This window comes from Streptopelia decaocto, assembly GCF_964273445.1.
Source record: "Streptopelia decaocto genome assembly, chromosome: 16".
Classification (NCBI taxonomy): Eukaryota; Metazoa; Chordata; class Aves; order Columbiformes; family Columbidae; genus Streptopelia; species Streptopelia decaocto.
This window is the reverse complement of record NC_138671.1, coordinates 1,411,101-1,436,061: the sequence shown is the minus strand read 5'-3', so window position 1 is coordinate 1,436,061 and position 24,961 is coordinate 1,411,101. Positions and strand designations below refer to the sequence as shown.

Here is a 24,961-nt window from a genome sequence, read left to right as displayed (position 1 = left end):
TGTTGGCAGGGACAGGTCCTGGCCTGAGATAAACCAGGTCCCAGGATGGAGCCACAGCTGGGGCAGGGGCTGTGCTGGAGAACAAAGCTCCTGAGCCTGTCCCCAAGGCATCGGTTGGCAGAGACCTTTAAAGCATCTCTCCCCCCAAAAGCCAGAGCAACCTCCTCCAACAGAGCAGGGCAGAGCGACAGGCAAACTGTGACACTGGGGCAAAAAACCTCCCAAAAGCTCTGGGCACTTCGGTGCAGAACCAAAATGCATTCACCATGGAAACCCAGCTCCGGGGCTGGTAGTGCTGGTGGAATTTGCAATTGGCTCCAGCTATGGAGGAGGCAGCCTGGACAGGGAAACCTTTCAACGTGAATGGTGCCGACCAAGCAGTCTGTCACTGCTCTGGAAGTGCTTCTCAAGGCAGCCAAACACACCGGCTTATCCAGCGATAATTCACCCCCCGCCAGACGGAGCGACGTGGAAGCACAGCCAGAAAGCTCTCCCAAGCCCTCTGATCCTGGGGGAGTCGGAGAAGGACGATGAGAAAGGGAGAGGCAGAGCAGGAGGTCTCCAACGCCTTTTCTTTGGGGAAGGCAGCACATGGAACCATCCCTGCATCCGCTCCAGGAACGCAGTCTAGGTGGCCTGCCGGGTGTGCTGGAGACAGACTGGGACAGCAGATGCACCTGCATCGCAGCCCCAAGGCCACTGTCACCCCAGCATCAGCCTCTTGCTCCCCCCCATCCTGCCCTTGCACACACCAGCCCCAATTCTCCAGGCGATGCCCCAGCTCTGGCTCAGAGTTACCATGTGAGGCGTCCTCAAGAACAGCCCGGCCCTCGGCACCCACGTTCCCAAGTCACGCTCCTGGATCAGCAGTTTTTTAAATACAGCTTAACAGTTTTTCTAAGTACCAAGTGCTTTTGGCTGAGCCCAGATCCACAGGTGTCACATTTATAGCCCCAGATCTGCTCCCTCCCCACCCCTTATTGCCTTGACACCCTGGTCTCATAGTTGCTACTGGGTGTGTACCTCCAGGAGATCAGGAACTGCTATAGCTCCGAAAGTTTGAAGAAATGAGGCAGACACAGCCCTGGTGCCCTTGGTGCCCACCAGTATGGGGGATGCCCTCATAAAGGATTTAATTCACATCTCAAAGCACCAGCAAGACCCCTCAGCAGCAGGTCAGCCACCTACCAAGCACACCCCGGGAGTTCACCATGCTATACCCTCCACTCTGCACAGGGATGTTCCTAATCCAAAATTACCTTCTCCTGCCCTCAAAGCGCCATCCTCCAGCTCTGCAGCCACATCCAAACCGGCCCTTAAGCAGAGCTTTACCAACTACACCCTTACAGGGATGTCACTGGGCATGCACAGGATGGGCTCAGCCTGGGCAGCATTTTGGGGAGCAGCTGGGAAAGCGAACACCCCCCCGCCTGCCCTGCCCGGCTCCAGCCCGCACCGAGCCCGCCAGCAGCGCCCGCTCCCCCCGGGAGGGCTCGGCCCCGTTTGGGGCAGGGACAGGCGCTCAAAGCCCCCAGCGGAGCGGGGCCGCGGCAGCCGGGCAGGGGCAGCCGCGGAGCGTCGCTGCCATCCAGCGGCCATGGGACGGGGTGCGGACACCCCGCTCCTCCCGCTCCCCAGAACTCACTATCGATCCCTCCCTGCACTTTCTCCATAGCAGACACCGTTGTGAATTCCGCCCCCCCGCCCCGCTATAACGCACTGAATTGCCTGGATGGAGCAGCCCTGCCCCGTTTAACTGCTGCTCTCCAGGGGGCTGGCTGCTCCATGGCCTTCTCCACACTTTTTCCCGCAGCTTTTTCATCTCGGAGAAGAACGAAGAGGAACAAGGACACGCCGTTAACCCTGGGGATGATCACAGACACAGCAGCAGGTTTGTCCCTCCCGGGAGCCCCATCCCGCCGCGCAGCAGCCGGGGCCGCTCCCGCTGCACAGCCGCAGCGCTCCGCACCGCGGAGGGGCAGAATTTGCGGCTCTTCACGCGGCGTGGGGACAGAATTAGCCTGTCCCCAGCCCCCCAAACAGAGGTGCCCCCTGCCCCCGGCCATGGTGCAGGCAGCGCTGCTGCCCTCGCGCGCCCCCTGCTGGCCCCGGCGGGTGCTGCCCGCGCTGCCTGTCCCCTGCCCGTCCCTGCCGGCAGGTGGCAGCGCGCACCCAGGAGATCCCGCGTCACCATTTGGGTACCCCTCGAAACATCCCCCGAGGTGCGGATGAACCCAGGGCCAGAGACTGAGCAGAGTCAGTTAGTCCCTAAAGATTTTGGGGGCAATTTAATTGTGGGTTTCCCTGCATTTCCTGCATTTCCCTGCATTCCAAACCTCCATTTCCCTGCACCCAAACCTCCCTGGCCACCCAGCAGTACTGGGCTGACCTGGACCATCCGTCAGTCTGATGGTACCAGACACAGGTTTGCTCTGAGGGAATCAGTCTCTGAACAATTAAAGGTGAGAAAGTGCCTCTGACAATGAATAGGCCAGAGTGCGTGACAAGGGATTGCTACTCAAGAACACGTTAAAATCTTTTGCTGCCTGCAACTAGAGGTAGTTACCTCTGCAGCTAGACTGCAATTTATCCTTCCTGTGGGATCCAGGGAGAAGCTCAGCACCAGGACACGGCTGTCTCAGCCATCTGAGCCACTTTGCCATGCGGCCACCATGAGCAGCCTCTCAGGAGAGCTGACACCTGCACCAGGGACACAGCAAGGTCCCCAGGGCAAGCGGAGCTCAGTGCATCACTTATTACACGTACACAGAGTGCAAATGAGCAGACAGCAAAAACATACCTTCACAGGGCATCTCTCAGAAAAAGCTGAGGATGCAAAAAATAAAACCCAACTCCAAGTCCCAGCCTGGCCCCTTGTCCCAGAAGGGGCTGCAGAGCCAAACAGGCCTGAGCTGCGCTGTGTTAGTTCAGGGTGGGAAGTCTCTGCCTTGCCTTAGCCCAAGGAGCTCAGCACCCGAGACCTGCTCTGCTATCAGCAAGAGCACGTGCACAATCACATCCCTCCTCCTCCTCCCGGTGTTTCAGAGGACAGGGCACCAAGAGACTCACGTGGCAAAGGGATGAAGTCAAGTCCTTGGTACATGCAGATGCCCAATGGAAAACCACAATCCCAGGGGTCTGGGAGCTGCAACACCACCCATCAGGCACTGACAAGGGAGGGAGATGAAAACATCCCAGCTCTGGTCAGGCAGTTGCAAGTTTGCGGTGCAGAAGGACAGAAATCAAGTGAGCATTGGCCGCTTGGCTCTTCAGGTTTGCGTTTGCCACCTCATCCCGTCCTGAAGAGCACAGAGCTGTCTGGGGAGGGCACACACTGCGCCCCCCTGGCCCTGCGCTCAGGAAGAGGGAAGAACAGCAGCTCCAGAGCTCTTCTCAGCTTCCCTGTAAGCAGCACAACCCACGGCCCTGCTGCAGGATGTGCCCGCAGCCGTCCCGCTGCAGGATGCGCCCGCAGCCGTCCCGCTGCAGGATGCGCCCGCAGCCGTCCCGCTGCACACGGACACCAGCACAGACCTCGCGCTCCCGCCAGCCCGCAGACCCCTGGGACTGACCACCAGCAGGCGAGAGCAGATGAGCTCTAACCCAAACCAGAAGTGTATCTTGAAAAGCGCATCTTTCTCAGCAGCAGTTTTCCCTTTATTCTCCACAACCTTGTTCTCCCAGAGGAAAGTTCACGAAAAAAGCCCCAAACGCACATGAGAAAGTCTGAACTGCAGCACCTGCCCAAGTGAAAGAGTCAGTTCTGCTCCATGCCCCCAAACCAAGCTGCAGTCACCCCAGTTCAGAGCCAAGGGCCCCAGCAGCTGCAGGCTCAGCTGCCCAGGGACCAAAGGGGAATGTCCTCACAACACAGGGACCACCGAAGCCATGTGTCACTAACAGGCATTTTAAAATCATTTTCTAAAATACTAGTACCACAGGAAGGCTTTAAAAAAAAAAAAGAGAAAAGAGAAAAGTACATGTTCTTGACTCACCTAAACCCAGCAGGATTTGTCCTACATGTGCACTCCTTCCTCCTCCAGAGCCACAATGCTCAGAGTAAGTAGCCCAGAAAAAGATGTGGCTGTGGCACTGAGCTGCAACCGCTGCTTTTCCACATCTGTCAATTGGGAGATTTCATGTAACAAAGCCGGTTCCACCAGATTAGTAAAAAGCGCAGCAGTAGCGGAATAACACCAGAAGAAGTAATAATCCACCAGGCTCTGAAAGCAGCGGACGCCTGCTGCCATTCCCAGCTGCAGACAGGAGGGAGCATCCAAACCCCACACCAGTCCCAGGGCTCCAGAAATCCCAGCAGCCAGAAACTATCCAGAGACAAACCCTCTTGGCTCAGGACCATTCTCTTGGTGGAGGGGGTGAAGTCCCAAGCCTGTGCATGGTGAGACTCTTCTCCTCGCTTCTGGATACAAGGACAGTCCAACAGTTATTGCAGCTGATGGCATCTGCCTCTTTCAGTAAGAAAAAGCTGCCAAAAGCTGTAGAGAAACAAGTGTCAGGAGGAGGGTCCAGCAGTGCCCCTTGGCCACCACAGCACAGCCAGAGCTGCGCCTTGTTCTCCAGGTCTGCTGCCAGTTGCAGGAACATCTGGGGGAGCACATCCCACAGGGACTCACAGCTGCAAAATATTCCCAAACTCAGCAATCAGAATCCAGGGCGGTGCCAAGGTGAAGGACCACAAAGCAGGAGTTTTCTTGGTGCTGCTGAGCAGAGGTGCCGGCCATGCTGGTGGACACGTCCCCGGGGAGTCGGCAGCACTGGCCAATTCCTCACTTAGATGCTCCTGTCCCAGCTGTTTGGTCACCACTGTCACACTGGTTTCTGACGTGTAGGACAACAGTTTAAAATCCACTCGCAGGACACAACGGTTTCTTCGCAGCGCAGCACATCTCTGACCAGCAGCGCTGGAAAACACGGCAAACACAGCCACGGGGACACCAAAAGGTGACGATTTGCACTGATAGCAGCGCAACAGCGCCAGGGTGTGCGGCAAACCCATGCCCCAACCTGCAGCCCCCCGCAGCGGGACAAGGAGCCGAACCTCCCTCCTGCAAGAGCTTCCTGTTGGAATCGCACCTGTAGCAGAGCTCAGCCAGGCTGAGCCTTCCCAAGGTCCGGGCTGAGCCCACGGGCTCTGCTGAAGATGCGGCCAAGCACAGACCCCCGCTGTCCCTTACCTTGGGTGACACCCTCAGAGGACCCAGGACAGAACCAGCATCTTCCTCCCTCTCCAAAAGCAAACCCACAGAAATCACCGACACGCTGTCAGAGTTCGCGGTGACCAGCTCTGCCTGGAAAGCCGCAGGCACGCAGGACGGCCGGCGCTTGTTGGGAGGGATTTTGATTTATAGCTCATCTGCCAGGTCCACACACACCCCATCACGTGTGCATGCACACACAGTTTTATTAGAGATACATTAGTACGCGCACTACCCGGCTTCGTTAGGGCGCTGCTGCTCTCCAGCACAAAGTCCGTATTTGTTTCCCTGCAGGGGTGGAAATAAAGGGGGTTTTGTATTTTCTTCCTCTTCTCTTCGCAGGCTGGAATGAGTTTATTTGACACTCCAGCACTCTTTGTGAGCTGAGTGCCCGAGGATAAATGCTACCCTTAAGAGTTACTTGGCGTTAGACAGAGGGACCCTCTTCAGAGGAGAATGGGGGCTTGTTGGGATGGGGCGGGAGGGGGCACGGGGAGGGGGCCTGTGCAGCCCTCATAGAAGGGTCTCTGTCCCGGGCTCACAATAGAGCGAATTCTGAAAGATACCGGGAGCTGAAAGGAAGGAAGGAACTTTCCTCCTTTTAAAAAGGATTTTCAGGAACAATTGAAGAAGCTATAAAAAGGGGATCATTATTTCCCATCCAGTCTGCCAGGCTGGGAAGCCCTCCCTCCCTCCCCCCCCCCCCACCTCGGCTGGGAGATTTGACATCCACCATCGGACAAACACGAGCAGTAGGACCGCGGTCCCCGTCCAGCTGCCCGTCCCCTCCCGCAGGTACCAGTGACACCAGCCACCTTCTGCCCCCAGGACCAGCCGCTCCGCTGCCCCAGCTCCTCCTGCCTCCGAGGCAACCGGCCGCCGAGAAGCCCATCTGCCAGGAACAACATTGGACTCTAATATCCAGTGATGGAGCAGGATGCCGCTGTCCTGCCAGTGATACAGGAGCAACTGCGCGTCCCCTCATGTCCCCAGAGATGCAAGTCTGCACTGTTTCCATGCAGAGAGGACAGCACTTCCATGGCCAACACACACACACACGGATGGGTAGACCTGCCGGCCAGTGCGAGGTGAGCGGCTCCTCCTCCCCAACGAGGAGTTTTCTGCAGCCACATGGCCTTGCACAGCCCAGAAAGAGGAGCCAGAGCCACAGCAGTTGAGCTGGTGAGCGTCAGCTGCAGGTTAGCGCCAACACGATCCATGGATCACCTCCAGAGACACTGACTGCAGCATTTCTGGAACCACATCCACAAAAACCTACCTGGCCATGAGGGGAGCTGCTAGAGCTCATGCACAAGCCCTCCCCAGCAGACAAGGAGACCTGTTCTCTGTAGTCATGGAAGTGCAGAGAAGCTGCCGTCAGCTTTAATTCCTAGAGTTTGCTTCCAAGTTCATTGCATCAGAGATCGGCATTTGGCCATCCAGCTACGGAACGAGTCAGACTGCCTCTTGGTGTCACTGGCACCCCAGGTCCCAGGTGCTGGAGGATGTTCCTCTGTCTCAAACAGACAGGCCCTACCTGGACATGTGCCAATCCTAGTGCTGAGCTTATCCGGAATGCCACCTTGCCAAGAAAACCCCACAATCATTCAACCCACAAATCCCAAAGGGACCTTCTCTGCATCTCCTGGCTACCAGCATAAGCCCATACACCAGAAATGTGGGGTTTTTCACATCAGCTTAGGAACAAAAAAATACTCCAAAATTCAGAAGGCACTCCTGAAACATGCTGGCCTGAAAGTGCAGTTTAAAGGACCACCAGGAGCTGAGGGAAACTTGTCTGAGAGCAGTGAAGTGTCCATCCCAGACCAGAGAGGATGACACTGAGGTCCCAAAGCATCTTCCCTTCCCCTGACCTGGTACAGGACACACACAAGCAACCCATTTCAGAGCCAGTTCAGAGCTCCTGCGCAGCACCACGCAAAAGCCTTCTGGCCCTTGTGACCAAGTCACATTGCTTGAGACATTCAAGGTTGTCTTAGACCGAGCTTTACTTAGAACAGAGCTATCGCTGTTCGTTTCCTCCTTTGCAAGACCACAGGCAGTTCTGCTGCAGCCGTACCAGACACAGCTCCGACCTCCCCCCCAGGGAGAAAGGGCAAGAATAAAACCTCCGAGGAAGAAGCTTTAAAAAGAACCTGACTAGATGACATTTGCTGCTGATACAAAACCCATTTCGGGCTTCCCCCCACCTCAGGCAAGCTGCACAACTACCCAGGGATCAAACAGATTTATTTAAAGGCTTAGGTTTTAGCCCTCAAAAAACATCTGTGGCTTGGCAGGGAGAGGCAGCCAATTGAAGGGAAAACGTTACCTGCTTAGGGCATGGGTGCAGCACAACCCCGGGGCCAAGGCCCCCGCACCTCACCAGCTCTGCTCGGAAGAAGATACACTGGGAGGTGAACTGGAAGTGAGAACAACCTCCCCAACCACACGCGTTCCTCTCGGGTGCTGGTCCAGGAAAGCACTGCCCGCGATTCAGATGATGCCACAGGGTGGGGAAAACACCCAAAAGAAAGAAAGGGGGAAAACTCTGAAGGTCTGAAACCAGACTAGAGAGCAGGGCACAGCCACACTGAGCACAGGCTCTGTCTCCAGGGACTAATAAGGCAACGCACTGTAAACCCTAATCCTGTGTTAAGAGCTTTCATCAAAAAGGAACAGTATTTATTAGGGAGTTATAGGAGGTAATAAAAGTGGTTTTATGCAGGGTTTATACTAACATGGGGGACTTTATGCTAGCGTTTGCCCCTTCATTTTTGTTTTAAACACATCTTTCTGATGAAATAAGCCATTCTGAACAAGGCCACCCTTTGTAATGCAGTTATAACTTTCTGGCTGGCCTTGGTAACTGGCAAAACACTGTGCTTTTCTTGCCCTCTCTTTTGTTGCTTCGCTTTTCTGTTCGAAGTTCAAACAAACAAAAAACCCCCCAGCAAGCTGCATTGTGCTCCTGGCATTATCCCCCCATTGTCTGGGGCTCCGAGAGCCAGGGGGAGGAGGAGCGGGTGTGGCCCAGGACACCACAGCTCCTAAAATTTAAGGCGCTTGGATCATTTCTTATGTAGAAAAACCCCCAGATAGAAAAGTCCGAGTCCAAAAGAGCCTAAATCCGAGCCAATTCCTCCTAAAACGTCCATCACCAAGAAGCGATGCCGGTATATTAAGTATATTTAGAACTGAGCACAAGAAGAGTGCTCACCAAACTCCAGCCCCAAAAAGAGGCGTTTGGAGCCCAGGGCTGAGCTTTGCTGCAGACAGAAGCATTCGCTGCTGGAAGAGTCAGGTCCCAGCCCCAGGTCACGACATCCCCCAGGTCCTCTCTGCTCTGCAACCTGTGACACTCTGAGCCAGGCGCGTGGAGATGAGATGACACTCGAGCCTGGTTTAGAGGCTACGGAAATCCCTCTAATACATTGTTTAACTTCTAGCTGGTCATGGTGTCCAGTGCAAGCAGCTGTGTGACCAGCAGTTCTCCTGGTCTGTTTTAGAGCATCCGTCCTCTTGCAGCCCAGAAGGGGTGAACCCTCCATCCCCAGCCCCAGGGTGGCCGGGGCAGAGGGCTCTGCCAGGACCAGCCCAGGTCGGTGCCTCTGGAGCAGGTCCTGGAGCAGGGTTATTTCCCCCGTGGCTGTTACATCCCAATCGCTGCAGGCAGGAGGGTCCATTCTGGACTCCCCAGCACTGATTCACTGGCTCAGCAGGGACAAACTCCAGCTCCCGTTGGGCAGGAGAAGCGGCTCCAGCACCAGCATCTCCAGCCGCTGTAATGGAACCTGGCAGAGTGCAACACCTGAACCCTGCAGAGAAACCTGCCGGTGATTCCTGCCCAGGGCATCCAGCATCGCACCCACCAGCTCCAGGCTTCCCCAGGCTCCACTGGGTTTGTGCCGTGCAAACGGAGATCAAGCGCCCGCAGCCCAGCCCTCCCACCCGCAACCTGGGAGGCACCACGGAGGGAACGCTCCCGCCCACAGGAGCGAGTTTACTTCCTCCTGCCGTGCAAGAGATGGATTGTATTTCTCTTTACATATGCTGTGCTTGCAAAGCACCTTCACACTTCGGTTCCACACCCTCTTCCCACCATAAAGCTTTACATTCCCCATCAGGCAGGCTGCAGTGACCCCGCTGCCATTCCACAGCACCCCAAGAAAGGTTATCACCAACACATCAAATGAAGCTGGAGGGGCGCCACATCTCAGACTACCTTTTGTTTGAGACACCTGAACACGGAAAGCAACTGGAAAACACTCAGCTTCATAGAAAAAGCAAGTCCAAGCATTTCTGGCTCTTTTTGCAGCAAAATCTTTGAGAAAGGAGAGCACAAAAATATTCCAGCACCCATGATGTCTCCTTATCAGGGGGCCCAAACTCACCACACATGTTGGATCCCACAGCTGTGTGAAGGTGAACTGGAGACACCTGGGAAGATTTTTCCATCTATCTCTAATTTTACAGGGAACTGAGCAACCTGATGTCCTGAGAACATCAGCTGCCTGCGAGCAGAGAGGAAAAGCATCCATGTGTACCCTGCCCCGGGCTGGGATCTCCCCTTCACCATGCCAGGAAAACCCAGACGCAGCTTCTTCCCAAAGCCTGAGTCGCTGCCCACCAGCCCTCTCCCCCCCTTCATCCCACCAGCTGTGACCGTGATTATAAAAAGATGTCTCAATTAGCAGGAGAGCTGAGCAATTCCTCTAGTCTCGAAACCCTCCAGAGGAAACGCATTCCACACCAGCAAAGAGCAACACTAACAATGTCTGGGCAATAAAAGCTTCTCTTGTTTATGTCAAAGTAACCTCAAACATCCTTTCCCCAAACAAGCATCCCTCGCCCTCCATACGGATCAGCGGGCTCGCACGCTGGTGTTCTCCTCAACACGCCGGGTCCCACGAAGCAGACAGCACTAATTTTTGTGTGTGTTATTGGTTGCAGGTCTAGACTGGTGTGGTCTTTTTGTTGTAGCAAGCAAAATAAGGGAGTCATTCATATTTTTCCAGAATTCACACAAAAGTGCTCTTGTGCATCACAGATACTTGCATCACCAACCCCGATCAAGTGTTCCTCGCTCCCAGACAGCACCAAAAGCTGGGGAGACCCCCCGTGTCCCCGGCAGAGCAGGGGAAGGGGCTGCAGGGAGGCTGCCGGCTCCCCAGGGCTGTCCCTCATCTGTCGCCTCCGACGGGCACCTGCCCAGGGCACACGGAGCCTTTCTAACGAGGTTTTCCCACAGGAGAAGGGAAAAACCGTGTCGGTGCCCCCTCCCCCAAAAAAACAACCAACCGGAAAAGAAAAAAAAAAAGGAAAATAGCACCCACACGCTTTTTCTTCGAGAGAAGGGGAATCCTTTCATCCTTTCTCGCCGCTAACCGGGACCGGGCGCTCGCCTTCCCCTCCGAGCTCACCCCCCGAACAAGGAGCATCCCCCGGCCGAAGCCCCGAGGCCCCGGGGGGTGAACGGCCGCGACCCGCGGGACACAGGGCGGATGGTCAGGGGAGGGGAGCGGCGGGGGGTGCCGGCACCGGGGGGTCCCGCAGCCCAACCAGCCCCGCCCCGGGGACCGCACCGAGTAACGGGGGCGGGAAGAGCGGCGACAGGAGCAAGGGCAGGGCGGAGGAGCCCCGGCTGGGCTGCAGACCCCGACCCCCCCGTGTCCCCTTTTCCCCCCACCTACCTCGGGAGGGTCGCTCCCCCCGCCGCGGCTGCCAGCGCCGAAACACTCCCGGGGCTCCGGGGAGCATCCCCCTCATCCTCCATATCCACAACCCACTCCGGGGGTCCGGGCACGTCGCTCCCACCCCCCGGGCACGGACGAACCCCGTGCCGCCGAGGGAGGCGGCTGCCGGCAGGGATGTCCCCATGGCCGCCGTACAGGAGCCGGCCCGGGGCGCGCAGGTGGCCGGGGGACAAGGGACGAGAACCGACGCCGCCGCGGCCAGAGATGCTCCGACTGCGGCGGCCGGGCCATTCCCGCTTATATAGCCCCGCTGCGGCGGGCGGGCGGCGCAGCTTCACGGGACTTGTAGTTCCTCCCCCCCGGGCCGGGAGCCGCCTCCTCCGTCCCTCCGTCCCTCCCTCCGTCTGTCCGTCCGTCTGTCCGGCCCGCCGCGGGGAGGGGTGGCGGGGTCGGGTCGGGTTTGCTCCTCCCCGTGGTCCCCGGGAGGGGGCAAAACCCGGCGGTTTCTCCTGGCAAAGCCCGGCGGTTCCCGGGACTCCGGCAGCCGCATCCCGGCACGGCCCGACGCCAAAGCCCAGTGCAGGATCCGTCCCGTAAATCGCTGGGTAAATCAGTAACCCCACCAAATACTTAGCATGAAGAGCGATTGCTTCAATTGTCCCCGTGTATTGGTTATTGTTTAGTTTAATTATTGTCCCAATTATTAATTTAACTTAATTATTAACCCATCTGTGGAATGAATGACCAATTAAGTGTGCTGTCGACTTAGGGGCTAATTTAAGGCCCATTCTCGCAAGCACGCTCAGTCCAGGCAAAGTCACCCATTTGTCCTCGCAGGACGGGGCCTTGTCCCACATTTCCCTGCTGCTCTGTGAACTCCATGTGCTTTTGACTCCGTCCAGGGGTTTGTACAGGGAAGTGCCCCAATGGGGACACCACACACAAGGCAGGGCCAGCACCACTGCGCCTGGTCCCCCTGCCAGAGGGACAAGGGAATTTGGGGCAGGGAGGAGGGTGGAAGGTGCAGAAGGTGCTGGCGGGGGAAGGATCCTGCACATCCCTTGTCCAGCAGGCTCAGCTCAGGGTGCACAATGTCCCACCCCAGCAGCTGCACAGGAGCAGGGACCCAGATCCAGCATCTTCCCACCTGCACCAGGTCGGGATTTATCCTCACGTGCTCAGGAGAGTGAAACCGCAGAGTTTTCAGGACAAGTGGGAAAGGGGAGCTGGGAGAGAAAGAGGGAGAACGAAGAGGAAGGGAAAAAAAAAACCCTGGCAGGTTTTCAGGGCCCAAAGCCGGAGTGGAAATACTTCCCTTCCCTTAATTGCTTCGAGACCAGATGAATTTCTTGAAGAAACCGCAACTGAAATGCTGCACAAATCACATTGTTGTGCTTGTGTTGGCTGCCTTCTTAAGGAGGTAAAAGGTCATCGTTTATGGTGTATTAAAAAGAAAAAAAATAATGATATTTTAGTGCTGTGGAGGAGGGGGTTGAGTTGCTTTTTCATCCCCACATTCTAGAAATTAAAACCTGTTTGGCAAGCGCCAGAGCGCGGCAAAGAGCAGAGAAAACGCACAGACACGGGGGCTCTGCCGCAGCCCCGCACGTCCCCCTGTCACCCGTCCTGTCCCCGTCCCTCGGCCGGCGGGGCCGTGCCCTGCGCTCTGTCCCCGCTCTCCCGGGCTGCCCGTGCCAGCCCGGCGCTGCCTCTGCAAGTCTCTGCAGCTCCAGGGCCCGAGAGGGTGCAGTTTGTCTGTCTGTCTGTCTGTCTGATGATCTCTCGCTGCTGGGAAGGGGCAGGAAAGTCCCAGTTGCAGCCTCCGTGAGCTCCGCTGCTTTTATTCGAGCACAGAAACTTGGCTGCTCGCTTTTTCTTCGTTTTCTCGCTGGTCGGTAAATTGATGAAGCTTATTTTCCTCTGGCTGGATGCGTGTGAGCAGCCGCTCGCTGCTCTGCCTCTGAGTCACCAAGAGCTGTTCCTGTCCCCTCCCCTCCGGAGCCCCGCTTGGCTCTGGCTTCCCTTTGCTTTTAGGAATCCTTCACCCCTTAGAGGCTGCACCTTCCCAAATGGGACAGGATTGGAACCAGCAAATGAGAAATGCAGGCACTGCACACCAGGTGAGAACCCTCAGGAGCAGCTCATAAATGTGGAAAATAATAGTGGCAGTGCCAAAACCGGCAGATGCTCATTTGGTATTTATAGCAGGGAGGGAGGTGCTGGGCGTGCTGAGGTCTGGCCATGCTGTCCCTCACCTGTCTCAGCCGGGAGCTCCCCCAAAAGCAGCTCAGACCATAAACCCAGGACTGGGTTACAGACAGACAGACACATGGACGCAGAACTGGCCCAGCCGCTCTGCAGCAAAGCCCCATCGTGCTGGGGGGGACGGGAGCGCTTGCCGTTGTGCTGCTTGCGGGCAGGATGAGGCCCAGAGCTCGCTGGGGTCCAGGGAAAGCTCTTGCTGACCCAACAAGACCTGAGCTGGGGCTCCAAAGGGCTCCGAGCGCTCGGCACAGGCCGGGAGCACCGAGTTGTGCGGCTGGATGGCCCGGGATTTCAGAAGGCAAATTACCAATTCTGTACCTTGAAATTAAGAAGCTTTGCTCCCTTTTCTAGCGGCATTTGCCTTAGAGCCACGTGCCCACAGGACACGGTGCTGTCAGACACCATCACCCGCAGTGACTCGCAGCCCCGCACGGCTCTGCCGCGGCGCTGGGGCTCTTACCGGCCACTCGTGAGGGGCACAAAGGGCCGTGCAGAGTCCCTGGACGCTGGTGAGGGGTGTCTGCTCTGCACAGACCCCCAGCCATTCTCCACAGGTGGTCCGAGGAAGGAATTCCAATGGAAAGGTGAGCTACTCATTCACGGAGCAGCTTTGGTGTTGATTGACGGGATGCTCCCAGCCTCCGTTTTGCAAGAAGATGACGTGATGGTAAAAGGTTTTGGAAGATGCTGAACTGTGCCGCGTGGGCGCCAGGTGAGGCGGCAGCCATGGCCCGCGCCACTGCAGCTGCCTGCACACACAAAGACGTGGGTTTGAAGAGATAGCTGCCCTCCCCTTCCCCGCCGCTTGCAGAGGACAGCATTCCTGTCCCGCATTCCTCAGCCACTGCTGAGATGGGGAGGGGAGACCTGAGCCAGGGGAAAAAAGCACCAAGTTTTAATTAGGAAAGTGCTTGTGTGGTGGTGGTGGGCGGTGCGGGCAGGGACAGAGAGCAGAATTGCCCGTAAAGCAAGACAAAGTGTGTGCGGAGCAGGTAATAAGGATAATTACACAAGAGCCTGTGGACGTAAGAATGTCAATGAGACATCTCCGAGTTGTGGAAAATCAGTGTTTTCCCAAGAGACTCGCTTAGAGCATCTGAAAGCATCTGAAAGCATCCGAAAGCATCCTTCATCCCGCGTGGGCAGGGACTCGGGGCGCTCCCTGGGAGCTGGTTTGGTCCAAGCGCTGCGGAACATGGGGCAAAACTGCCGGCGGCCGCTGGCTCCGAGTGGGTTTGTGAAAGCTTTGAAGCAGAGGAAATCCCCAGTGTGGTGGTGAATGGAAAGGGGAGAGCGGTTTGCTGGTGAGGCAGGTTTTGCACCTCTGCCCGACAGCGCTGAAACAGCTCCGGGCGGACGGACAGGCGCGGATGCTTCTCCAGCTCAAATACCCACAGAGACTGAATTACCCATGGCCAGTATTTGTCAGGGGATAAAAACTGGGTTGCTGACTCCAAACAAACAGGGAAAGCGCCACGAGGCGACCGGAGCCCGTCCGCCCTGACCCGCAGCCGCACCAGCCTTTGGTGGGAGCGTGGAGCCCGAAAATCTGCTTATTCTTGTAAAAGTTTTGTTATTACAGCACAAACACCTCGGCAGCACGGTCAGGTTCACAGCCCGAGGTCGTGTTACTTCTACCACGCCAGTTTGTGAATGGCACATCTATAAAGTTCACCGTGGACTTTGCTGTTGATTTAAAAAACAAAAAGGCATTTAGTGATGGGCACCAGCACTGGGAAAAGAAAAGAGGCTGGGGAAGGGGGAGCTGGGAAGGAGTTCCCACAGGACGGCTGTTCCCAGGGCCCGGCCAGCCTGGTGACCTCCGGGAGTCCTCTGACCTTCAAATACCCTCCCCGAACCAGTTAAATATATATAAATATATCGAAATATGGAAACAAAAAGCTTCTTATTTCGTGCACTGAGAGTGCCAAGTGTCTCAAGAGCCAGTAAAGAACCGTTGCTCCAGGGAACGCGGAGCAGTGTTGCAGGTAAAACACAAACAACCTCAATCTTTACCCAAAACTTGAATCAATCCCAAAGTTCAAAATAAAAAAGAATTTTTTAAAAAAACAAACAAACAAACACAAAACCACCACAAGCGTGAGGTTTTGTATAAAAAAAAAAGGAGGAAAAGTGCGGTTACGTGTTTCCAGTGTTCTCCCCGGTGCTGGATCGCAGCCTGGACCACAAGCCGACTGTTCAATGACTGGGATTCTGTGATTTGAAGACAAGCAGGAGCAGCTGGGTACCCGCGCCCACGATTTTCTGCCTTCTCCCAACACCCCATCACCTCCATGGGCTGCCCGGCACACGGGGAGGACAGAGCGCTGCAGGGATGGGAAAAGGCACATCACCCATCACCTGTCTGCATCCCCACCAGCCTTCACCCAGACGGCAAAGAGCCGACAAACCCCCCAAAACGTCTCCATTCAACAAAAGCAAAGAAACAGGTAAAATTATGAACCATCAGAGCCAAATCTGCTCTACGCTGGGAGCGGGACAAAGAAAATCCCCACTCCTGTGACACTAACCCCAGGAGCTGTGTGTTTTATACTTAAGTTACTTAAAAAGAACTTTAAAGCTGAAACGCTGCTACAAAGTACATTGTGTGCTCCATCGCAAAGATAAATTTATTATTTAAACTTGAAAAGGTGGCTCATCTAACATCTATTATAAAAAGGAATAAAAACACACACACACGCAGCGAGATTTTCAAGGAGGCCAGTGATTTAGTGTCTCTTTCTTTCTCTCCCCACACTTCTTGCCTCCTGCACAAGGATCTATTGAGAAGCTGCAGAACAAACGTTCCCTTATGCAGCTCCAAAAAAGTCTCCGTCAGTTTGTCTGAGACAGCTGCCTCCAAGCACGCTATGGTTACTCATTAACCGGGTCTCCCAGGGCAGGGGAAGAAGGAGTAAACTGAACAGACCCTAAACCGGAGACAAAAAATAATAATAATAAAAGAAAAGAAATACAGCAGGTGTCTCGGAAAATAAAGTGGAAAAAACAGGTGGCACGGTGAGCACCTCCAAGGCAGAGGGTCCATCGGCCATGGGCAGCGGCTACCGGAGCAGAAGGGGACAATGACACGGGGGGTGAACGTACGGGGACAAAAGAGTAAGATTATTAAAGGGAAAGAGAAGAAAGAGAGGGGACAGAGAGGCACTTGTGCTCTGCGATGCTTTATGTGCTCAGGGTGCCGGGGGGGGATTACTTCAGTGTGCCGATGCTGCCGGGCTCTGCTCCCCAAAGGAGGGGTCCCTTCCCTCCCCCCGCTCGTTTTGCATGAGAATGAGGGGCCGAGGGGCTGCGCTGGCCGGGAGCCCTTTCCAGAGGGTCAGTTGGCTCCACTGCGCTGCTGGAGCATCCATCCCAGGCAGGAGACAGGGACGGGATGGTCTCCTCTTGCATCCCAGCGCCCGCCTGCACGTGGGTTTCCACCTCCAGCACCCCAAACCATCACTTGTCCTTCTGCCGGGCTCATCCCGCAAAGGCTGGGTGGGATTCTGCCCTGTGCCCATGGGACCGGTCATAGAATCACAGAATCATTTCAGTTGGAAGAGACCCTCAGGATCATCGAGTTCAGCCACAACCTAACCTAAGTCCAGCACTAAACCATGTCCCTAAGAACCTTGTCTAAACACCTTTTAAACACCTTTGGGGAAGGTCGCTCCCCTGGCCGTCACCACCCCCCTCCACCATGACCCTTTGCAGAAAACCCCTCCCCAGGGGACAGGGGACACACAGCCCTGGAATGGCAGCACCCTGCGCCTTCATTTCTCACTAATTTCGGGGAGGAACAACCAGGAACAGGCGCTGATGCACATGGCAGCTCCGTGGCAAGGGGGGGTCACTGCCTGCTGGGTCCCAGCCTGTCCCCACGGCCTGGGGACACTGCCCAGGGGCGCGGGGAACGGCTGGTGCCAGCCTGGCGACTCCACGAGATCCTGACAGAGAACAATAATTACACTCGCAATAAAACGCTGAATATAGCTGTGAACAACAGCAGTAAATCAGCCCTGCCTGCCGCTCCGAGCCTGCTCCGCGGAGCCTCGCTCACCGCCAGAATTAATTCTCTGTTTTCGCTTTGCCCAACACGCTCTCCCTGGAGATAAGGGGGGGCAAGGGACTGTAATTGTCTCCCTACCTTTTGTCATGTGCTTTTTTGAAACAATGCAGGGATTGCAGTGCGAGGGATGGGGTGGGGATGGAGCAAAGCTCTCCCGCAGGACCGCAGCCCCGCACTGCGCAGGGTCCGCCCGAGCGGGACCGGGGGCACCTTGTCCCAGAGCCCATGGGGACAACCCAGACCCGCCGATCACTGTCCCCAGGGCCACCAAAATCCCCGCTGTGAACCCTCCCAACCCTCCCCGTGATGCACCGGGAATGATGGTCTGTCCCGAGGGCTGGGATCTGCCAGGGAACGGGGAGGCAGGGGCTGAAGGCGGCTCTGTCCCCATGCAGCTCAGCTGGTGCTCCAGTGGAACAGGTACCTTGTGATTAGAGGGTTTTGGCTTTTTTTTTTTTGCAATGTTAAACATCTGGAGCTCAGCGGTACAAGGCAGCCTTTGTGCAGCTGGGAAATTATCTGCAATAAACCAGCACTTGTTTCGGAGAGCTTCAAGGACAGGGGGAGGGAGAAAAGGAAAAAAGACGGGAGAGAAGCCACCCTGACCGGAGGAGGAACCTCAGAGCCCTTCTCGGCTCTCACCAGCGTTTTCCACCCTGTGTGGGGCGTCTTGCTGTGTTAACAGCAGCCTGAGACCCCGCGGAGACCCCTCTGCGGTCACTGCACCGTAAACCTTTGCAAAAGGGGTTTCTCAGCCCAGCTGTGCCCATCGGATGCACAGGGTGCTAAACGGCCCTGTGCTCCTGGCCGTATGAAATAACTGTGACTAATTATTCAGCATTTGGCTCTGGAAGGGACATCATCCCCTCCCAGCTCGCAGCTTTGCAGCAGAAGGTGGTTTTTCCCGCTGGTGTTTTCAGATTTCTTGATTTAAGAAGCGCCGATCAGATAATGATGATTATAAAAAGGACCTGAAAATTGGATGTCCTTAAGAAATGAATGGCCAGCCCACACATGCAGAGCACAGGGGGCTTGAGGAGCTGCAGCTCCATCCCCAGGGACAGGACAGCTGGACCACAGCATCACATCAGGTGAAGTCAAAGGGGCTGGAGCTGCTGCCGGCTGCACCAGGGGAGGAGAAATCCCCCAAAATCTCTTTGTCTCCTTTCCACCCACCAGTGCTGCCTTTCCACAGCAATTACCGCGGCCTCGGGGGCTTCACACCCAGTCACCTGGGCCTCCTTTTTCTGAACAACTTAATTTGTTTAATGACTCGGGAGGCCCTGGGGCCCCCTTGTTGTCTGGATTTGTTTCCCTGGTCTCTGAAGGGTTTTTCTCTTTGGTGGGGAGCAGCCACCCCCAGAACTGGAGGGCTCTGGTGAAACCTGCACCAAGACAGGTTTTAGGATATATGCCCTGGATTCCTGGGGATCTCCGACCTCCAGGGACACGCCAGTGACTCTGGATGCCAGGAAAGGACCTGGGTTTGTCCATCCGAGCTGCTGTGCTGGGCTGGAGCCAGAGGAGATATGGTCTGAAAAAGAAGGGGGCAAATAACGCACGTTATGAGATGCTGCTTCGTGCTCTTTGTGATGCTCCAGCCCTCACTGACATTTTAATTTTTGGAAATAAAAAGGGCTGGGGATGCTGAAGGTTTTTGCCCACGCTGTGCAGAGCCGGGGGAGCAGCGCTGGGGTTTGGGGATGGCAGAGGTGGGGGTCCAGTGAAGATGGGGGTCCCGGCAGATGGGGGTCCCGCACCCCAGCCCTTACCAGCACCTCCCTCCATTGTTTCCCAACCCGCGTTTTTCCCTATGACCTAATCTTCCCTTGGCTCTCGCTGGTAATTTTATGGCAGGGAAATTATTTTGCAGTAAAAGGAAAGCAGATCTGGGCCATTCTCTTCCCTCCTGTTTTCACAGGGGTTTTGGAGCGGTGGTTCTGTTTTCTGCTCCAGGCAGAGCACAAGGATCATAGAGGAGGAGATGGGGAGCGAGCGTGTGTTGGGGCTGCAACACTTTCCTTGTTCCTGTAAGAACACGAGAAGGAAACAGCAAGAGATTTAAACAGTTTCCCCCATCCAACCAGCTCTGGACACAAAAGCTTTTCAGTTATCATCAGCATTTTGTAAGATTATATTAAAATAAACCTTCAGGCTCAGTTTCCTGCTTTCAAGAATGCCTCAAATGATTCTAAGGCTCAGAAACATAGCCCAGAAATCTCAACCTAGGACACAGTAACGACTGCCATCCACACTGTAAAAGCCTTGAAACAAGAAAAGAAGTCCCAAGATTGGTGCTGTTCAATAAGCAGATCCCATAGTGTGTAATTTTCCCTCTTCTCCCATTCAGAACAACCCTCTGGACTGATGGTGTTTCACCCTCGTGTCGGCACTTCCCACCTCACACGAGAAACCGCGTGGAAAACGTCCCTGTGACACAGAGAGGAACCTTCTGCAGTCACCACCTTCCACCCATCGGCTGAAATGGGGGGTTTTTAAGTAAAGCAGCCAGGAGAAAGGCAACCGGGGGGCGACCTGTGAGCTACAGTCCCAGCAACCAGCATGGACACGAGCTTGTAGCTTTTCGAGGGCTGTTTGGCTGCACAAGGCTAGAAACACACACTTGGAAAGTGCCAATATATCCCAAAGAAGAGAGACTGGCACTAAATCTCCCCGAGAAACTCAATGAGCCCGTAATATCCACCCTAGGAAAGGGAACCCTGAGCCATAATGTCTCTGCTGTGGTTGGGGTCCATGGCCAGGGCGATGGGCCGGGGGCCCAAGGAGGAAGAGGAGCCACACGTTTGCTCCAGAGCCTGCGTGTGAGCGCACGGGAGAGAGAGAGAGAACGTCTCAATTTTAATTGCAGCTTCGTTGCCAAGTACAACAAAGTCCGCATACAAAGAATAGAAGTCATTTTGTCTTCAGGTTTGAATTGTTTCTTTCCTGAGGGGAGGGGAGGGAGGTGAAATCCATTCCTTTACAAGCAATGACTCAGGTGCTACAATCTACCCTGGGCGCGCATCTCGCAAGCCCGAGTAATGTTTTGTGCTGTGTTTTGTTTGACGGCATGAGCCCTAATAATGGGATTATTGTTCGGTTGCGTGCAAAGCCCTCGCTCGGGGTTTTTCTGTCCCCGCCCAGCCCTGCAAACCGCAGCCGCCTTCACCTTCCCCGGCACCCCGGCGAGCGCCCGGCGCCCACGGACGGGCTCACCCGCCCATTCCTGCTCCCTGAGTCACGGCACCGGGCACGGGGTGACGTGCGCCGTGTCACGACGGCGCAGGGAAAGGAAGGCGGCCACCCCTGCCCGGTGGCACAACCGTGACCGCGGCCCTTCACCGCGCTCGCTCCAGGGAAGAGCAGCAGCCGAGCAGGCGTCGCGCCACGGTGACAACCTCCGTGTCCCCACGTGCCACCCTGGCACCCACCCGGAGCTGCCTGGCATGGCACCAAGGTGGGATTTGCCCGGAGCAAAGGGGACGGCGCTTTCTCCTCGCACCGCGACTCCAGGCAGGATGGATCAGCCACATCCCCGGAGGGAGAAGCTCAACGCTTTGTGTTCCACGCTCTCAGCTCCAAATAATCCCCTCTCCAAAGCCCTAATCCGCCGGCAAACACGCGTACGGCGCCGCACGCCCGAGCCGGCGCAGCCTCCGCAGCCACCGCGCGCTCCCCTGCCCCTCCACCGAATCCCACCAGCATGAACCGCCCCATCACACACCGTGCCCACGGTCATTCTGCGGGGCAGAATCATCATTCTGCAAGGCAGAAATGTCTCGGTGGTTCAAAAGAAGCAGCAGCAGCACAAGAGAAGCAGCAAAATACACCCAGTGTTGCATTGCTGGGCTTTTTCACATCTACTTTGCTGGGCAAAGCTCTCCCAGCCCCAGCTCCATAGCCGGCACACCCGCCAGCTTTTCAAGCGTCCCAAGGCATAGATATATAATTTCATTTGCCTCCAGGGTACAAACAGAAAAGATCTTCATACGTGCTTTCTGCATCACCCTCCTACAGGTCCAATGTACATAATTACCTCAACTGGCTACATCTTAAGCAGGATTAAATGCCTTAGGTGATATTATCTCGCAACAACCTGATTACAAGGCTGCCTTTAAATGTATAACGTGGGGGTTTTTTGTACCAACTTACACCACACGCCAGAAATCGAAGAAGAAAATACACAAGTCTCCAAAAAATCCCGACCTGTGGACACTCCTGAGGTTTTTAAGTTTCCGGCAAAGGCTTTTGGCTGAAAACAGAGGGTTAAACGCTTTACAAACACTTCTAGTGTGCCCAGAAATGAGGTGGAGAGCGGTGGGAGATTGCTCAGCTTTGCCACAGTGGCCACAGGGCAACTTGGACAAGCCAGGAACAGTTAAGCTGGAGAAAAGAAACGTAACAGAACACAGGGAGGAGAAGCAAAGGTGCAGCTTTACAGCACCCAAATAAATCAGTGCAAACTCTGAATTTCCCATTTATTGAAACCAATCACAGTTAAAAGGTCAAATCCATTGGCAAACAGCAGTTTCGCATCATCCACAGTGACACACAAATGAAGTACAAATGAAATCCAACCAAGAGAAAAAGAACCAAACAGGAACGCATGGCTCTAGCTTAGTTTATTCCTTAGTTTATTCAAGCCTGTTCCCCTTGGCCGCCCTCCCTGCAGCTTCTCCAGCAGGACGCAATGGTGGTTTGTGACCCCACATTGCAGCCCTGCTCCCCCCGAGCCCCCCGGCCTGAGCTGCAGGCAGCAGATGGGTGATGATCCAGTTATTCCTGCAGAAGGGTCTAACAAAACCCTTTTGACCAAAGGGAGAAGCATCCTTAGTGCAGAGGGAGAGGGTTTGCAGCATCCTTCCAGTTTCGAGGCTTTGCTCCTCGCTCAAGCGCATCCCCGGCACGATCCTGCCCGCTCGGGAACAGCCGTTTGACAGGAGATGCTTGGCAAGCAGGGGGTGGGGGGACAGGGGCACGCGGTGCATGTTCCTGGCTCTTCGGGTGGGATAATTGATCCACCCTGATGAGCTGTTCCATCCCGCTGCTGCGCAGGAAGACGAGAGCTCCCGGCGCGCTCGGCTCCTGCCGCAGCTCCGGGCTCTTCTGCAAGGTGGAGTGTGACCGGGGACATCGCTGGGAACAACCTGCGCTGGGCTGTGGGGGTTATGGACCATTGGAACCAGCTGCCGTAAACCAGCCGTCGCTCGGTACAGCCAGTCACCCATATGGAAACGCATCCTGCTGTACCCGTCATGGAGCACATCATCAACCTGCCTGAGCACGCCCGGCCTTTCCAGAGAGGACAGGCTAAAAACGCAAATATTCTTATTGCCTTTTTTCTTTTTTCCAAGAGAAAACCTCAAGGTATTGGACACAATGCGCTGGATCAATGCCCCGCTTCAGAGACAAATTTAGGAAAAGATATTTCCCTCACAAACATCCCAAGAAAATTCATTTTTATTTGCCTGGACTATTTGCATCCATTAAAACTAATATAATACCCAAAACCATTCCCGAGGACCAGCAGGATGCACAAGACCTGCGGTCCCGCAGAGCACTGCCCGTGTTATCCTGCCCTAAAGCTTTCCCTGCCTTTCCAAAGCAGCGTAAGGAGTTCGCTCCATTCAAGCACCTCGGTACTCAACCACGGACCAGCCCAAACACACCACAGGGAGTTTCTAATCTTCTACGGAACAAAGATGATGAAAACCCAGACTAAGAGGAACCAGCCCAGCGCGGGGGAAGGGACGGGGTAACCTGCAGCCCGACTGATGCTTCATCCAACAACCCTCCCGAGAGGAAAAGAAAAATCTGGTGGCGAAAGGAAACCAGGACCTGCGAGGAACCACCCGTATTTGTGCTTTGAAAACCATCGACATGACATTGGAGGGGAGGAAGAGATATAAAATCATAGGAAATCAACACCAAACCAGATCCAAAAAAATATATATACAAAAAAAAAAAGTCTAGAGGTTAATGCATGTCCAGTTCCACGTGGCTCTGTGTCTCCCCTGCGGAGCGGGCGCTGTCCTACCCCAGCCCAACGTCCAGGGACATCATCACCACGAAGCCCAGGATGGAGGTCCAGGACGCCAGCTTCCCGTTGCCACTGCAGGGACAAAAGGGGATGGTGTGAGCTCTGGGGAGCCGGGACCGGCTTTTTGGCTGGGGAAGCGCTGCTTTATATCTCATCTGGGCAACGAAGGGTCTTCCAGCCTCCCCTGTGCCTCCCCCATGTCTATGCACCACCACTGTCACCGCGGGGTCTCACCTGGTCTGTGCCTCGGGGATGATATCGTCCATCACCACGTAGACCATGGCTCCGGCGGCAAAGCCCAGGGCATAGGGGAGCAGCGGCTCGGCCACCACCACGGCGAAGGCACCGAACACGCCGGCCAAGGGCTCCACCATCCCGCTCAGCTGCCCGTACCTGCAAAAATCCCCACTCAAAGGCACAGGAGCCAGGGCTGAGGGGCTCTGCCCCCTGTCCCCACATCTCCCCCAGGGTCAGGGTGCCCGGGAGGACGTCACCCACCCAGCCACACCAAGCCGAGCCACCTGGATGATTTGACACAAGCAATGACGGTGATTTGACCAAACCTGGCTGATTTGTCTAGGAAGGGAATTAAGATGAAATCTAATTCCTTCTCCTGAGAGCTCTGCAGGATTTGGGCATCCAGCTCACGGGCAGGGATGGCTCAGAGAGGAAACATTTCCAACCAGCACAGCTCAGTCCCAAAGAGGGCATCGGGCACCAGGACAAAATGGCCTCAAGTTGGAGGACAAACAAGGGAGATTGAGGTTGGATCTGGGGAACGATTTCTTCCCCAAAGGGCTGTGGGGCATTGGAACAGGCTGCCCAGGGCAGTGCTGGAGTCACCGTCCCTGGAGCGGTTGAGCAGACACAGAGGTGATGTTCTTAGGGACATGGGGCAGTGCCGGGGGTGGGGTGATGGTTGGACTCAATCATCTTGAGGGGCTCTTCCAACCAAAATGACTCTATGAAATTGTGCTCTTCCTCCCCATTTTCTTTCCCTCTAAGGCCGTTTTAACTCCCCGGACCATGGGAACTCCCTTCCCAGCAGCAGCGAGCCCAGTGCAAGTCCCAGCACCCACTGAACGGGACGTGGGTGGGAGGGAAAGAAAACAAAGCGGAAGCAGCTTCCCCCCGGCCCCCCATCCATCAGCCGGCGCACGTGCAGGAACACGGCCCCGCGCTCGCAGGGTTCGCGCCCTTGGCTTTTTCACCTCGAGGAGAAGAAAAAAGTGGGTTTGAAATCCAGCCCAGAGTGAAGTGAGAGGAAAAAAATGAAACAACATTTAAATAATAATAATCTAAAAAACCCACCCTGTGTAGCACAGGATTTGGGGAGCTCAGCTGAAGCGGGATGGGGTGACGCAGCGGCATCACCGAGGAATCCCCCGGGAGCTGGGCGCTCGGACCAAGCAACACGGATGTATACGGGGTGGAGATCTATAGGCACCTGCTCGCCAGGAGCGTGGCTGAGAAGGAGCTCAGCTTACCAGAACGCTTTCCATGTTGAGAAGCCAGCACCGCGCAAGGGCAGGCTGACGGCCAGCCCCTCCGGGAAGTTCTGAATCCCAATCCCGATCGCTAAGTTCCTATGCAAACAAAAAAGCAAAAATATACAGAGACATACATATATAAATATATATATAACGTGCAAAGCACAGCCTGGGGCAGGCTGCTG

General features: G+C 55.5%; 1 protein-coding gene across 4 annotated transcripts in view; it reads right to left on the bottom strand.

The window, feature by feature from the left end:
* Window positions 1-21,699: 21,699 nt before the first annotated feature.
* The window catches only part of SLC39A11 (solute carrier family 39 member 11), a 76,536-nt gene continuing 73,274 nt past the window's right edge, over window positions 21,700-24,961 (bottom strand). For all 4 annotated transcript variants that reach the window (XM_082067061.1, XM_082067062.1, XM_082067060.1 and 1 more), the window contains exons 8-10: window positions 24,774-24,872; window positions 23,521-23,679; window positions 21,700-23,358 (exon numbers count right to left, since the gene is read on the bottom strand). In XM_082067061.1, the coding sequence (XP_081923187.1) occupies window positions 23,280-23,358; window positions 23,521-23,679; window positions 24,774-24,872 (337 nt within the window). In that variant the 3' untranslated portion in view covers window positions 21,700-23,279. The remainder of the gene's footprint in view (window positions 23,359-23,520; window positions 23,680-24,773; window positions 24,873-24,961) is intronic.